This window comes from Centroberyx gerrardi, chromosome 19, assembly GCF_048128805.1.
Source record: "Centroberyx gerrardi isolate f3 chromosome 19, fCenGer3.hap1.cur.20231027, whole genome shotgun sequence".
Lineage (NCBI taxonomy): Eukaryota > Metazoa > Chordata > Actinopteri > Beryciformes > Berycidae > Centroberyx > Centroberyx gerrardi.
This window is the reverse complement of record NC_136015.1, coordinates 5,515,094-5,529,955: the sequence shown is the minus strand read 5'-3', so window position 1 is coordinate 5,529,955 and position 14,862 is coordinate 5,515,094. Positions and strand designations below refer to the sequence as shown.

General features: G+C 42.6%; 1 protein-coding gene across 2 annotated transcripts in view; it reads right to left on the bottom strand.

Moving 5' to 3' along the window:
- The window catches only part of trappc9 (trafficking protein particle complex subunit 9), a 184,612-nt gene that overhangs the window by 87,810 nt on the left and 81,940 nt on the right, over positions 1 to 14,862 (bottom strand). For both annotated transcript variants that reach the window (XM_078290323.1, XM_078290324.1), the window contains one exon: positions 5,244 to 5,386. In XM_078290323.1, coding sequence (XP_078146449.1) covers positions 5,244 to 5,386 — 143 coding nt within the window. The remainder of the gene's footprint in view (positions 1 to 5,243; positions 5,387 to 14,862) is intronic.

The following is a 14,862-nucleotide window of genomic DNA, read 5'->3' as shown; positions in this document are numbered from 1 at the left end:
CACTTATGTTCTTGATTGTGAGTAATATGGTGAGTTGTCATTGTATTGTGAACTGGCCATAGCACATAGGCCTTCTACTTAATGACACATACTACTCTTCAGACAATTCCCCAAAGAATTTCACAATTCAATAATTTACTGCCATTTCAACCAGAGGTTGCTAGGAATTTGTCTTAATGTGCTCTGGACTAGTAATTCTCAATCTTTTTTATATCAAGGACCCCTAATTTAGTCCACATTAGAGCCACGGACCCCCATTTGATGAGATTTTGTCTCTCGGACCCAAAGCTGAAAATATTTTAATTGCTAGATATGATTTTTTTGTCCAGAATTCCATGACTATCTGTAATGCAGGTAGAGAGATAACAGTGAAACTATGATCAAAACAGTCATTCTTCTTCTCTAATTGTGTTAACTTCTTGTAAATTAAATAATGGTGAAGTTTAATTCACAACAATTCATCAGTTTGCTGGGAACCCCCTGGGACCCCCTCAAGGACCCCTGGTGGTCCCCGGACCCCACTCGGAGAACCACTGCTCTGGACAAGATGTACACTAAACAACCCTGTTCTATTTCACACAGGCTTCGCCCTTTAACGGGGCTCTATAGTTTAGGTGAAAATTGTGAAAAAATGAATGTCACTGACACTTTGAAGAGCCCATATGACCTCTTTATTTGTCAGACAGACTCACAACTGGACTTGAATGAAAGCTAAGAAGCTACCCTTTCAAATGATATCAAACATATTCTCATAAAACATGACTAAAGGTCCTGAAAATGAGCCTAAATTAGGATATGCATCAGCGCCTACAATCCAATTTATTGTAGGGGGTGGTTAACGTCATGAGCTGATTACTGTGACAAAGCTACCATTCAGCAATGGTTATCATACCAAAATATCATCTACGGACATATACCTTTTAAAAATTTTTGATTAGAATTTGCCACCTTGAGTGGTATCGACAAGTGAAATTTTGGGCTTTGGCCCATGGACTAATGGGTGTGAATGAATTTAGAGAGAAGGCAAGAAGGCCTTTTTATGTCATTAAAAGAAAAAGAAAAAAATTCACATCCCAATTAGGACCTAGCTCAAAACTTAAAATTGTGTAATTAAACCAATAGCCTTATATGGCAGTGAAGTGTGGGGTCCATTGACTAACCAATGCCCAGTACCAACACAGCCAAAAATGCATGCAGGGCTGAACTGGGCCAATACTCACTTAAACTACAAATTCAGAAGCGAGCCATCAAATTTTACAAGCATTTAAAATCCAGTGACCCCCACTTACACCACTCAAAAGCCCTACAGTGCCAAGAGTTGAGCGAAGACTAGAGCCTCCTCTGCCAGCTGGTCCTGAAACCCCAACTTAATCTGGCCTAACCAAATTATCAATAAAATCAAAGAAAATTACCTCATTTATTGGAAAAATCTACAAAAACTCAAAGTAAACTTGAATTCTATTTGGCAACTTCATGATAGAATGATCTTACAGCGGTGACAAATAGAAGAGACAGGAAGAGAGGGGCAGATAGAGACAAGGAGGGAGAGAGGTAAAGAAAAACAGATAAAGGGAGAAAGGGAGAGAGCGGTACTGTAGCGGTACTGCTGGACCAGGAGGCTCTGCAGAATGTGGCTGCCAGACCTATTTTATCTTTCTTTCTTTTTAATGTCATTTTATGAGTTGATTGTTGTGATTATTAACCTTACTTACCCATTTTACAAGACAAATTATGTGTTTTCTATGTTTTAGGTGAAGTACATTGAATTTACCTTTTGTATGAAATGTGCTATATAAATAAAGTTTGCCTTGCCTTGTAGAGTGAGATAGATAGGAAAAGGGAGAGAGATAAGTGCGAGAGAAAGGGAGAGGGATGGCGAGAGAGCGATGTAGAGCAACAGAACGAGACAAAGGCAAAGACAGAGGTAGAGACAGATAAAGAGGTAGAGAGAGCTAGAGAGACGGAGTCAGCATCACAGCGAGACATCTATATTTCCTCTCCGTCGCTGTGAGCGGCTGGTTTGTACTGAATAACCTCTATTAAACACAGCGGGGATGTATGTGTGAGGAGCTCAGAGTAAGCAAGACAGCTCAGCGAAATCATACACCGGTCCAAAGAAAAGACTTTCAAAAGTGTGTGTGTGTGTGTGTAAGAGAGAGAGAGAGAGAGAGAGAAACCGAGAGAGAAACCTACTCTCGATATTAGAGTAATTCAACACAACCGCTTCCAAGTTCTCTTTTAACTCTTATTCAAGTCCTGTGAGAGCTTACCTCAAAAGCACTTACCTCAACAAGTAAATTGTGTAACAGATGAAAGAAGTTCAACTTTTATCCCAGGAGATGGTGTATAGGGAGGAGGAAACTGAGTGTGTGCGTAAAAAGTTTTTTTTTTTTTTAACTGTACAGTGTATGATTTTTTATGTACACTGCATTACAACATGACAGTCTGAATGGCGAAAGACTGTGACGTGCCAATCTTAGATGTTCAGTTTGAGTGCTGAGGTAAAATGCCCCGAGTGCATCTGTGCCCTGTAGAGACACGATGTTTCGCGGGAGTGCTACGTTCATTTTAATATCATCAAATTATTACCACATTAATTTTGAGAAATTAGTATCGTCATAAAAAAAATATGAGGCCATCGTTGAGAAGATTGTTAGCCTCTACACTGCATTTTACACTGTGTGTCACTGGGTTGGGTTTGGCTGGAAATTAGCTGCATTGCTTTATGGCACAAAGCGGGAAGAGGGTGCTGTTCTTATAACCTTCAGTAAAGCCAAGAGAAAACAGCAACGCCACATCATCCCCTTTGAAGAATCAACGGGGCTTATGGGAAATGGGGTCTTACTTTTGAGAAACACTAGTACTAGTACACTAGTACCACTAGCGTGAGATAGAGGCGACCAATCGTCTCGACCATGGTCTCATTTGTTTACAGTAATTATACCGAGGTATCACAATTAATGTCACAATTATATATTGATGTGTAAAAATGCTAAACAGCACCTTTAAGTAGATCTAGAGTGATCTAGATTGGTTCATTACCAAGTTCTCTGCACTTGACACTGTAGAATTTCATGCCGATCGTCAAAAGAATTTTTAAGTGCACCGGTACCATTGGACCCCTAGCAAGCTACACAGGGTTGGCTTCAGACCAACAGGCACCTGTTGGAAATACTCAGCTAAGGAAGGGACCTACCTACACATGGTTTGGGATTGTGTTACAATTAAGAGCTTCTGGGTTGAGGTTTATCAAAGAGTTAGTGAAGTAACAAGAACACAAATAGATCCAGATCCCGCAATTTGCTTACTTGGTATCTTCTCCAGACTTGTAAATCAACCTAATAGCAAGCGGTTGGCTATAGCCTTCACAGTCGCTAAAAAGTTACTGTACTGCAAATGGAAGGACACTTCCGCTTCTACTATTCAAGACTGGTCTAATGCACTTGCCAAAATATCTAAACTGGAAACAGTCATATACAGCAACATAGACTTTATGAGTAGATATGACAAAATCTGGGCTCCTTTCCTATCCTCTATGACATGACTGGCTATAGCCTTGACCTGCTCATTGAGAATGTTTCATGTGATGTATCATTTTAAAGGTTCTATGTAAATAGGCAAGAATTTATTATATATCATATTTCTAAAACAAGTGCTCTGCTAGTCTAACCACACGGCCAACCCCATCGAATAATTTCGGTTATTTTTACGTGTGGGCCTACATGTGTTCTAGTATGCATCAAGGTGCGTGCAACTCTAGGATATATAGTGCTAACAGGGGCGTATACTGGTCCACACCGATGTATGTCTTGTTAATTTCTTCTGTATTACTTTTTAGTATGTTATTATGCTTGTTTGTCAGTCCATGTGTAGGGGGGCAGGCAGGTGTGGGTGCATTTAGTGTCTATATGAAGTGTGTTTTTCTTCTGCTCGCCTGTTTCTGTCCAAATAATGTAAAACCTTCAATAAAAAAGAGACTTAAAAAAAAAAAAAAAAAGAATTTTTAAGCAGAGTGTCTGCAAGTTTCATCAAGGTAAATGTAAGACTTTCCAAACCTTATTAATGCCAGTTAGAATAACATATAAAACCAATTTTGCCACAGAAAGGAAGGGGAAGAAAAAACTAAACATAAAAATAAAACACTTTTATCCAATCCTAGAACGGGTCTGCATGACTGGGCTGATTTCTCAGTAGAGAAACAGCACCCCAGGAAACCACCAGCATTTTTAAGACCTCTGAAACTGAAGACTTAGGGTTGTATTTAACAGTATTCAAGGACTTCTGAGACCTTGACTTTAGATAATCCAATTCAATTACATTTCAAGACCTGTTTAAGATTCTCAAGGCCTTGAATTTCAATAACTCTCTCGTTTGTTTGGAGATTTGGTTGAGAGACAGCGCTTGCCTCGGTGCGACGAGGGAGATCGTACTGTGGATGCGGTGAGTTGAGGTGAGGTTAAAGCGAAGAGGAGGACCGCGGTGACAGGATGATGGTGACGATACAGCAGCCGGAGCGGCAGATCTATCAGCGCCGAGCCAAGATGGATGGCTAAAACTGCAGATATTATTACAGCTAATGATTCACCTCAAGTGGCCATTACTGGGCTACGATCTGTCTCCCTCGCTTGGGGTTTTTCCACGAGAGTTGGGGAGCTGACAAGTGGAGTGAAGCGAGGGACAGGGAGTGTGTGTATGTGTGTGTGTCTGTGTGTGTCTATGTGTATGTGAGAGAGAAAGAGAGAGAGAGAGAGAGAGAGAGAATGTGAGTATCCATTCAATATCCATTCACGTCTGCCACTGGGTGCCTCGGTCCTGTCAATGGAAATACCATCTCCAAGTCTTTTGGTTTTGATAGCAATAATAATGTCACAGCGCGAGGCCTGCTCCACTGGTTAGGAGACGCTCGATATGGTGAGATCGTTTCACCAAATCAAGAGGAAAAACACAATAAAACGCCATGCTCTGTTGCTACTGTAACTGTACATGAGCTAAGATGAAGCTGCAGAATTGAGGTTTATCACCAATTAATGGTGAAGGTTGAAAATAGGTTGAATCATCCTTTAATAAAGATAGAGCCTATAACATTAAATTCAGACTTTACGAATCGTATTTGCCACTTCGTTAACTCGTTCATGTGCGCTCTTCTCGTAATTCCGATATTTATGGCATGACTTGACTTGGCATTACATAAACTGGTCTCATCAAACTGTAGCAAATGCAGATTCATTCAGTGGTTTTTTTACCTGGTTGCAGGGAGGGTGCTGACCCTGGTGAAGAACACAGAGGGCTCCACGTCAACATGGACCCCCAGAGACAGATCCCTGTAGTAGCCCTCCACTTTGCCCGCTCCGCCGGAGTATTTGAAGTTCAGCACTGCTTCCAAAGTCTGCGAAAGGACAAGGGAGGGATGCAAATTAAGATCAAACTGATTTCACAATACAGTATATTTACTGTCAATTCAGCCAAGGGTCTTCAAATGCACAACAATAAATGTAAGTGTTGTGCGATCCGCCATCAGTGTTTCAATGGAGTCTTTATGGAAGAGTGAGTGAGTGTGATTGGGGTTAGAGGTGACAGCCGGCGCGTCATCTTCTGCAGTCCCATCAGCAAAACTGGGCTGTTTCGAGATCTATGCATCAGAAAGTCATTATGGTAAAATAATGAACGCACCGCGGCACAGCTATTGTGCTGTATAATGAAATGGAAGTGTAACAGTGAGAAAGGCTGAGGGAGGGGACAACATGGTCGGCGGCTCAAAGACAGACGATCCCGTATTGACACGGCTTCTCCATAACAATATGAGAGGAGAGGGCGGCGGGGTAGGGTGGGCTGCGCTGGCCGCGTTCCACGGCGAGGGGGGAAGGTGGACATACAGTGCCACTCCGAGTCAGAGGCACTTGGCAGAGTAGGGGGCGCGGGACAAGCAGCCAAGTGGGCGAAGGATAGCGAGGGGAAATTAAAAGTGACAGTTAATGGGGAGGGAGCAGTAGCTGACTCAGGCGATGGGCTGGAGCGGGGCGCAGGGAGCGTCCGAGGTCCCACTTTTCTTCCTATACAGCGTATATCATCTCCCCGCATATTGCTGATGGAGGCACTTGCTGCACCTTTCCAGAATTTTTTTTTGCCAATTCATTGATTATTTTCACTCTCTATCCCCCTTTTTGGGGGAGGCGAGCCAAAGTGGAATGATTCAGAGCCTGCTGGCTAGATGTCTGGCCTATTACAACCTAATGACAGTGCCATAGCCCACTGAGGAGGAGAGCGGAGGAAGGAGGAGAGGATTATCATTACTGTAGACCAGGCACCTTAATTTGAAGTTTCACTTACCTCAAACTGCGTATATTTCACATCTTTGGTATATTTTCATACCGTACATATCTATCATTCATTTTTTTCTTTGCCTCAGTATTTTCTATTGATTTGGACACCCTCACAATGCTGTAGTTAAATTCTGTCAATACTTTCTTTCATAAATTTCTACACATTTTACACATTCTACAGTCCAAATTTCCCTACAGAGTTCATTAAAGTTTCATTTCGTCTTATCATAAAGCATTCATATTGAGGCTAAGTAATGAGTGGTGCATGATGCAATAAAACAACACAGCTAAAGTGATCTGATAAACACACTGTGTATAATATCCATATGGTGCCATGGTGGGTCAGTGGTTAGCAGTGTCGCCTCACGGCAACAAGATTTAATCTCCCTTGTCCTTTCTGTGTGGAGTTTGCATGTTCTCCCCGTGTTCGCGTGGGTTTCCTCCAGGTGCTCCGTTTTCCTTCCACCGTCCAAAGACATGCAGGTCATGCGAACTGGAGACTCTAAATTACCCATAGGCGTGAATGTGAGCATTATGTTTGATGTAGTATGGTACATGACGTAGTATGTATATGATGTAGTATGATATATAGTAGTGAGGTAGTATGTATGTGACATATGTATATGGTACATAAAGCCCCTTGAGACATGCTTGAGACATGCTTGTGAGAAAAGGCTATAGAAATAAAGAGGGTGCAAATAAAAAACCCTGAGATGCTTTCTGAATACCATTTTCTCTCTATCCCTATTTACTTTCCCCGAAAGAGTGGCAGTAGAGCCATTCTGCTCTGGAGATGGAGGAAGAGCAGGAGCTCTAACATGCCAGCAGGAGATGGATACACATTGTGCTGGCGACCAAATGAAAGGTACGCCAGGTTGATATGAATCTGATTTGAATTGATTGACTGGATGGCTCGGATTCCTTGTGCACAGAGGGACTGCGGGTGCAGGAGCTTTCCACTCAAGTGTCTGTTTTCTCTACAGCGCTGTTCTCTTTGTTTTTTGTTTTGTTTTTCCTGCTGTTAGTTAAATATGGTGAAATTTAACTCACATATCTTATAGAAATAAGACACTTACTGTGCGTATCCATCCTCATGCACTATAGGACATGTCAAAACCCATCATGCTGTGTCCTAGCTAGACTACTATGTACAATTCCTTTGTCTTTGCTGTCGTGGTCTAAAACATTTGCAAATATTGTGCCATGCAACCATAAATAAGCCTATATCTATATTTATACACAAGCAGAAACTGTGAGACATATAAAGGAGGAGGTAGAACTCCACAAGTACGGCTAAAAATAGTATTGAAATAAAATATTTTAATAACTGACGCACTGATAATGTTCCAATTAGTTCCTTTAATTCTAAAGCTTCAGCAGCACAATAACCTACATATTCAATGTCTTGAAAAGCGAGGGCTCCTTAAAAACAATATTTCTAAAAAGATGTAAACACATTTTCTTCTGAACAACCCTCTCTCTCGCTGGAGTTCTCATGTTAAATTCAGCTGTGGGGTGTAGCGGCCGGCTGTGTTGTCCTAATGGCCTAAACAAGATCCTCTTGGGGGGATAGGGATCGTCTCGGAGACACCGGCAAAACAGCGATCGCGCTCCCCGCTTCCCTTCCAGACCGGGGCCCGACCCCCAGAGTCCCTCCCTCTGTTCGGTCCTCTCGCTGCCCTCGGCTCCCGCAGGACTCTATTTCAATCACACTGGGCTAAAAATAGGCCCCGCTGTAATGAGGCGAGCGTGCTAGGAATAGGGCAGCGGCAACACGCAGCCTGAGGATACCTGACAACTCTGCACATACAGCAGCGGGCTCGCAGAAAGCACTGGCTTCTCACACACACACACACACACACACACACACTCGCACACGCAGAGAGAATAAGAAAGGCCTCTCATAACACTGTCAGAATGATAATGGCCAATGTCCTTCCTCGCTCGGGTTCAGAGCCCTGAGATAACAATGCAGCGCTGTGTGAAAATAATGCAGCCATTTCAACTTCCATTTTTAGCCTTGAGGTACAAAGCGCGTCTTTATCCGCTTCACTTTAAAACACAAAGATCCTTGTCGCAAAGAGATTAGAGCAATGGTAGAAGTGAAAGTAAGAAGATGTTTTTAAAGATATATACACAAGTAAATGTTGCTGATTGTCTACTTTGCCGCTCATGCAAGGTTTTTCTACCAGTAACTGTGATAGCAGGCAAGTGCATGATCTTAAAAGGAAAATGCACCTTAAAACGGCAGTCTCTTCAAATCTAGAAAATGTTATCTGATCTGTCATGTCATCAACAGACTATTGATGAGATCTTGTTGAATGTGCACTTGAGCTTTTACAACTACAAGTGCTTTGTTTCACATTAATGCTACAAGTCCTTTACCAAAAATATATCCTTTGTCATACAATCCACAAAGCTGCTCTATTCATTTTCCATGAAATAGCTCCAAAAACTGTCGTAGGCTGGTGTCTTCACTGTCCTTTGTTCTAGCTTTAGAAAAGACTTATTCAATCTGAGCTGAACTATCCAAAATCACTGGCATGACATATGGTTGACGGAGTCAGAATTAGGGTGGATTTTACCTTTAATGCCATCGCTCCTCGCTCTTCCGCTGTCACAACAAAGCCCCAGAAGACTATCCGTCACATCCGTCCGCACAAACACAGCATTTGTCAGACAATAGCAGTGACTTCTGAACAGACACATATTCTCACTCGAGCACATGACGAGTGAACAAAAGGGAGAAGGGGAAGGCTGATGGCTTTGTGGATGTCCTGGCACGGAGATAAAGATCCTGACACACCTTGCCAAGGAGATTATGGCATGGCCACATGCCTCCTGACAGGAATGGCAAGATACAGTCCATCACAGTGACAGGTAGGCAGGGGGGGAAAGGACTCTCAAAATCGCACAAGCTTACGTGGTTTAGAAAGTGATCGCCTATTGTTTGCACTAAGGTAATGACTTATTAGGTAAGCCTAAGCGTTGTTGAGCCAATCAATGAGATGGAACAGAGTTAAGAATGTCTGCTAATACTTCATGTAAAAATACACAAAAACACATATTTCCAGAAATGCTTTCTTAAGCTTTGTCCGCTTGAGAGACTGGAATACCGTGGTAAACCTAAAAACTCATTTAGTGACACTGTTCTAAGCACTAAACCAGTACTTCTGCTTGGCACCGTCCCTCCAAATCACTGCTTCCATGTGTTGGGACTAATGAAACAGCTGCCCTGGATATCACCCGTTCCCCCTCATGCATTGTAAAACCTGTTGTCTGAGGCTCTGACGGCCCACTGACGTGACGCACTTGGCCCATTCCTGGTCAGGGTTGAACACGCATGTCTGCCAAACCAGCGGCAGCGAGTGCGTGTGCGTTTGTGTGTGGGCACGTGGGGAGGGTGACTGAAGTTGATGAGAAAGCCCTCATCTAAAGTCAAGCCTCCCAAAATGTGAAACACAATGCCAGTGGGGCCAGTGCTGGTGTAGGTGCTTGTGGTGATGGTGTGTACTGAGTGGGAAGTCCACACTGGGAAGGAGCTGGAAACCCACTCTTACTCATGGGAGATTCAGTATACATGGTTAGAAAGCCCACTATGCTTCCAAGTCTCAGCTAGATGTGTGTTTTTACATAAAAACCTTGCCTGCAGCAAGGTTTATGTCAGCTAGTGACTGACAGGCTTGTGAATGCAAAGACCAATAAATGCTTCGAAACAGCATAAAATTACTATGTATGGCAAACATTACTACCAGTTAACTCTCTTTTACGCCTGTGCTCTCTCTGTTCCTGTCTTTCTGATCATTTTTCAGCAGCATAGTGGGAAACGAACAAAGTGCTAGACGATGGGCTGACAGTAGGTGACAGTAGATCTACTGTAGATTTATTGTGCTTAGATGATGGTAATAACCAGTGTTTCCCATACACAGGCTTTACCTGGCCTTTTTAAATGCAGATGTGTAAAACTGTCCACCACTCAGATGGAAAGTTAACATGAGTGCAGTGCAAAGTAGGGATGGGACCACATATCGAAATTCAATGTATCGCAATACAAAAATGTGACGATACGTATCATGGGACAGAAAAATGAATCGCGATATTAGCTCCATGTTATTCTGCTGTAGAAATCACAAATGAGACGCTTGACCATCACAATTTCACAAGCTCTCCATCCAAATTATATTATTGTCACTTTGTAATGACATTTTTAAATTGTTGTTTACATTCTAGCAAGCCAGTGCCATCGCTAGAAAGATTTGTGGCTCAGAAATAAACAGAATTCTGCACAGTCAGACTTTGTTGTCATCGAACTTTTATTTATTACATTGTATCGTGGTTCTATTGAATTGAGAACCCCATAACGCGCATCGAAGCGTATCGTGAGATAAGCATATCATCCCGTCCCTAGTGCAAAGACTCACATATTGCCCCAGTTCACCACCGGATTTGCCTGGACACACTGCTGTCACTTCCAACCCCCCACCCCCCGCCAACAGCCACCGCCACAAGTATATTGTCAACCTGTGGGAAACACTGAATAACTGCAAACGACAAATATAATTTCGCCGCACGATTTTCACAATCTCGTCAAAAGCCATGGTAAAAGACATTGATGTGAAATGTCATTATCTTTCTGCAGAAAGCCAAATTGGAAATGGCGTAAAGCACCCATTGAAGACAGATACCATTCACAACACCCATTTCTCTGTGTGCTTCAAAACACTTATTTTTCCAACCTCAATAAAAAAAAATCATCTAAGTAGCAAAATCTAATTCTAGTGAATAACACACTCCACTCGCTTCTCACATTCTCTCTCTCTCCTATCTATCCACGGATCCTGGCTTTCAAAAGAGGTTTTTCCTCCTAAGTGGGACAGGTGGTTGAGTGGCCAGTGGAGAGGGGGGGTCACACTGTACTTTGATGATGCAGAAATGGAAGTCTGTGTGCCTAATTGTCCTTAAAATGAGCCTTGACCCCTGCTTGTGTTGCATCTCCCTGGTGCCAAGGAAGTAAATCTGTCAGCCAGGAAAGCCATTTAGTTGCCTGGTGGCCCCGGCTTCTCCGGAGCCAAACGAAACTGAGAGAGATGACTCCGGGGCATTCAGATGCAGCATGTCCATTTGGAGCGGTGCTGGGAGTACCTCTCGTACGTATGGCTGGCTGTCAGTCACTCAGCCAATCAATGAAGCACCCCGGGGTTGCCAACTAGGAGGAGAGACGCCGAGGAGTCCGACAGACATCATCCTGGAGATAGCTTTCAGAACGGCGGTGATGGCCGGGCCGCGGCTAGGAAGCGAAATACAAATCAAGTTTTGAGCAGGAATAAGTTGTCTGCTGTCTCCTCAGATAATGTGGGGGAAATAGCAGTAGAGTGGAATTTATTTCTGTGTTTCTGCTCGTTACTGGAGTCCTTGCATTGCGTTAGCCTCTAAAAGAGACAGACGTGACACAGTATGCTCCCTAGAATATGAGCAAATGAGGTCACTGTAGGTCCCTCATACATAGCCCATCAATCTGTGAGTTCAAACTTCTCTGATTCTGTGTCCATCTGCATTTTTGCCTCCGAGAGGCACTTTCCTGCTGTATGTGGACCGGCGACAGCTTGACATTATCACGTTTCTGCTGTGCTTGTTAGCAATTGATGATTCATGGGAGGATGGGGAGGCTGACGAGTGAAAAGTTTCTCCATCAAACTGTTCCGCAGTGTAATGATTTAGCAATAATCCTCGAATGATGAGGAGTGAGGGTGTCTTCAACAAGTCCCTGTTGATTTGACAGCTGATGAGGGTTACAGCATCTAAAACTGCTCGGCAACAACCTGGCTGCAAGCGGACCAAAATAGCTGACACCACTGACAGAGGAGAGGAGGTTTGTTGAGGGAAGGGGCCCGGTGGAGCGCAGAACTTCGCATCGCATGGTATAATCACTCCACCCTTCCTTTCCGTCCCAAACCACCCCAAAACCAAAAAACCCTTATCTGGCACAGGCCCAAGCAGGTCCATTTAATGATGGTCCTGACATTTCTGCCCACGGCGTTTATAATGTCACGCTCTGCACCCCCTCACAGTTAGGGTCTGCCTCTGATGTGGCAATTAGAATAGGAGACCTTTTAAGGAGTAGGCGAACAACCTGCCCAACTATGAGGGATCTGTGCAGAAGGGGGTTATGGGGTGTCATGCCCAAGTTATAATAGCAGCTAGAGGGTAATACAAATATTGACGTAAAATGTGAAGAGCTATTGCCTTATTGCCAAATTCCCACCAGGCAGCTGTAGGTAGCAAGTATCAGTCAGGTAATGTGACTGTAACTGTGAAATGCACTGGGAGGTGGACAGCTATGTGCCTTGCTGTTTGAGGCAGCAGTGATGCTATGTCACCTCTTTCTAAACACAACCCCAAAACCCTACTATACAGTAACTAGTTCAGTCAATTACATAATCATTCTTTATTTTGGCATACAGTACATGCTGGTACTGCACAACATAATATGACTCAAATGTTAATATGTTCTTTAGGTAACAAATATACAGTACAGTCTGGGGTCAGACCGGTAGGCTATATTGGGCCGTTGTTTACCTTTTCTTAAACATATCTGCCAGTCAGTGTCACCCACTTCTGATATGATGGATATGATGCAGGTTGTTTGATTACATATGTATTGTATAATTGATCAATACTACACCGATTGTGTATGGGAAGCCTTTAATCTGAACTGGTTTGAATGCAACATTTTGATTAGATTCCACACAAGTAAGCAAGAACATGTTTTATTATCATTATTACTATTATTGTTATCCTGGGTTTGAGAGCAGTTTTAGTGTCTTGTGGTCTGAATGTTGTTTCAGGGGCTTTTCCACCCTGCCAAGAATAAAATTACAGGGGAAACAATATATACTTCTAATTTGGTTTGAAAATTTTTGGCATGAGGTCACATTTAAAAATAACAGATATTGGCACAAAATATTGGTAATCGGCAGGTTCAATCCAAATCCAAATTGGCCGTCAAAACAAATCCTCATGAAAACAGGACTAGGACAGGACAATCTTTACTGGATTTGGAAAAAAGAAGAGAATAAAAAGACTGGAATCTGCACAGAGGATAGCAGTGTAAACAAACATGTTCTAACAATGATAAACATTGAAAACTTTTACAGCGTTCAACACAAGGCTTTCTAAAGAAAAACTGACATTTTCAATTAAAGCGAGACAGAATGCATTAAAAGATAGAAGTCCCCCCCCCCCCCCCCCCCCCAAGCAGGCAATTACACTTCAGTGCTTGGCTAGCTGGGGAGCAGAAAAGAGAGGGAGGAAAGTAGGAGGAAGTCAATCTGGCTGGATCAAGGTGGCGATCTGTCACACCGTTAATGGAAGCCCACTAGTCTGACAGAGGCTTCTGTGGCAGGGACTAATGCACGGACCGTAATAGTCATGAATAGCACTTGAATAAAAGGCTTCATGTGACCAAAGTAAACCATGATGTTTACTTACAGTCTTATGCATCATTTCATTTCCAACATGTTTAATAAACAGTAAGCCATCCCTAAGCATATATTTGTACTAGTGGACTCACAGGCTGGTGTCACTGTATCCATTCAGACTGAAAGGACATGTGTTTGACATGAGGCTTGGTATGCAGTACACTGTTGTTTCTACCAACAGGTGTGTCAAATGGACCAGCTATGGAATATTTACTGAATCCAATCGATCACAATCAGAGGTGACTTTTAGCAAGCTTCCAAGCAGACCAAACGTCCTCATGTGACTGGTTGTTTGGCTGTGACCCTTTGATTTCCCAGTCTTTCTTTTTCACTCCCCACCACCAAACCCAAATGAATCAAGATGGAGGAAAACACACCCTTCTTCCAAAAAGAACCACCTTTGATCATCCAAATATCTTGTGAGAGATGTGTCTTCTTTATACACGAGAGCAGGCCAGCACAGTCAAGAATGATCAACCTCCAGCAAAAAGATAAGAAAATAAAACTAGCTGAAAGTGCCTGAATTGTTGAATCAGTAAATACAGACATACACATATGTAAGTCCAAATCTACACACATGATCACCTAAATTCCATATCTACATGCATACAAACTGACATACATGTTTATACACCTAAACCAATCAACTGAAAACACAAATTAACAAGAAAGTAATGCCTGAGTGACATTGACCTGAATTACTTTTGACCGCCACTATGGGTCCAATTATATTTGCTGGGACTAAAATTGGGTTGACATACAGTATATGTTTATAATATACTATTGTACATATGTACCAAGTTGAAAGAGTAACTAAACCCCAAACGCAATGCTGTGTATAGCCTGTCACCTTCTATAGGGTACAACCACCTGTTGACACCAAAAATCAGTTTTGTATCTTGATGTTCTGAAACTGTGCATCAATTTTGTGTCAATAGATAAAAAATTGAAGAAGCCTACTATAAAAAACCTTTTCAAAAAACTCAAAATGCCGAAAATCTGGTGGACCTTGATTGCCCGAGAGGCAAATTTGTAGAACAACAATAGCTGGATGTGTGTGCAAA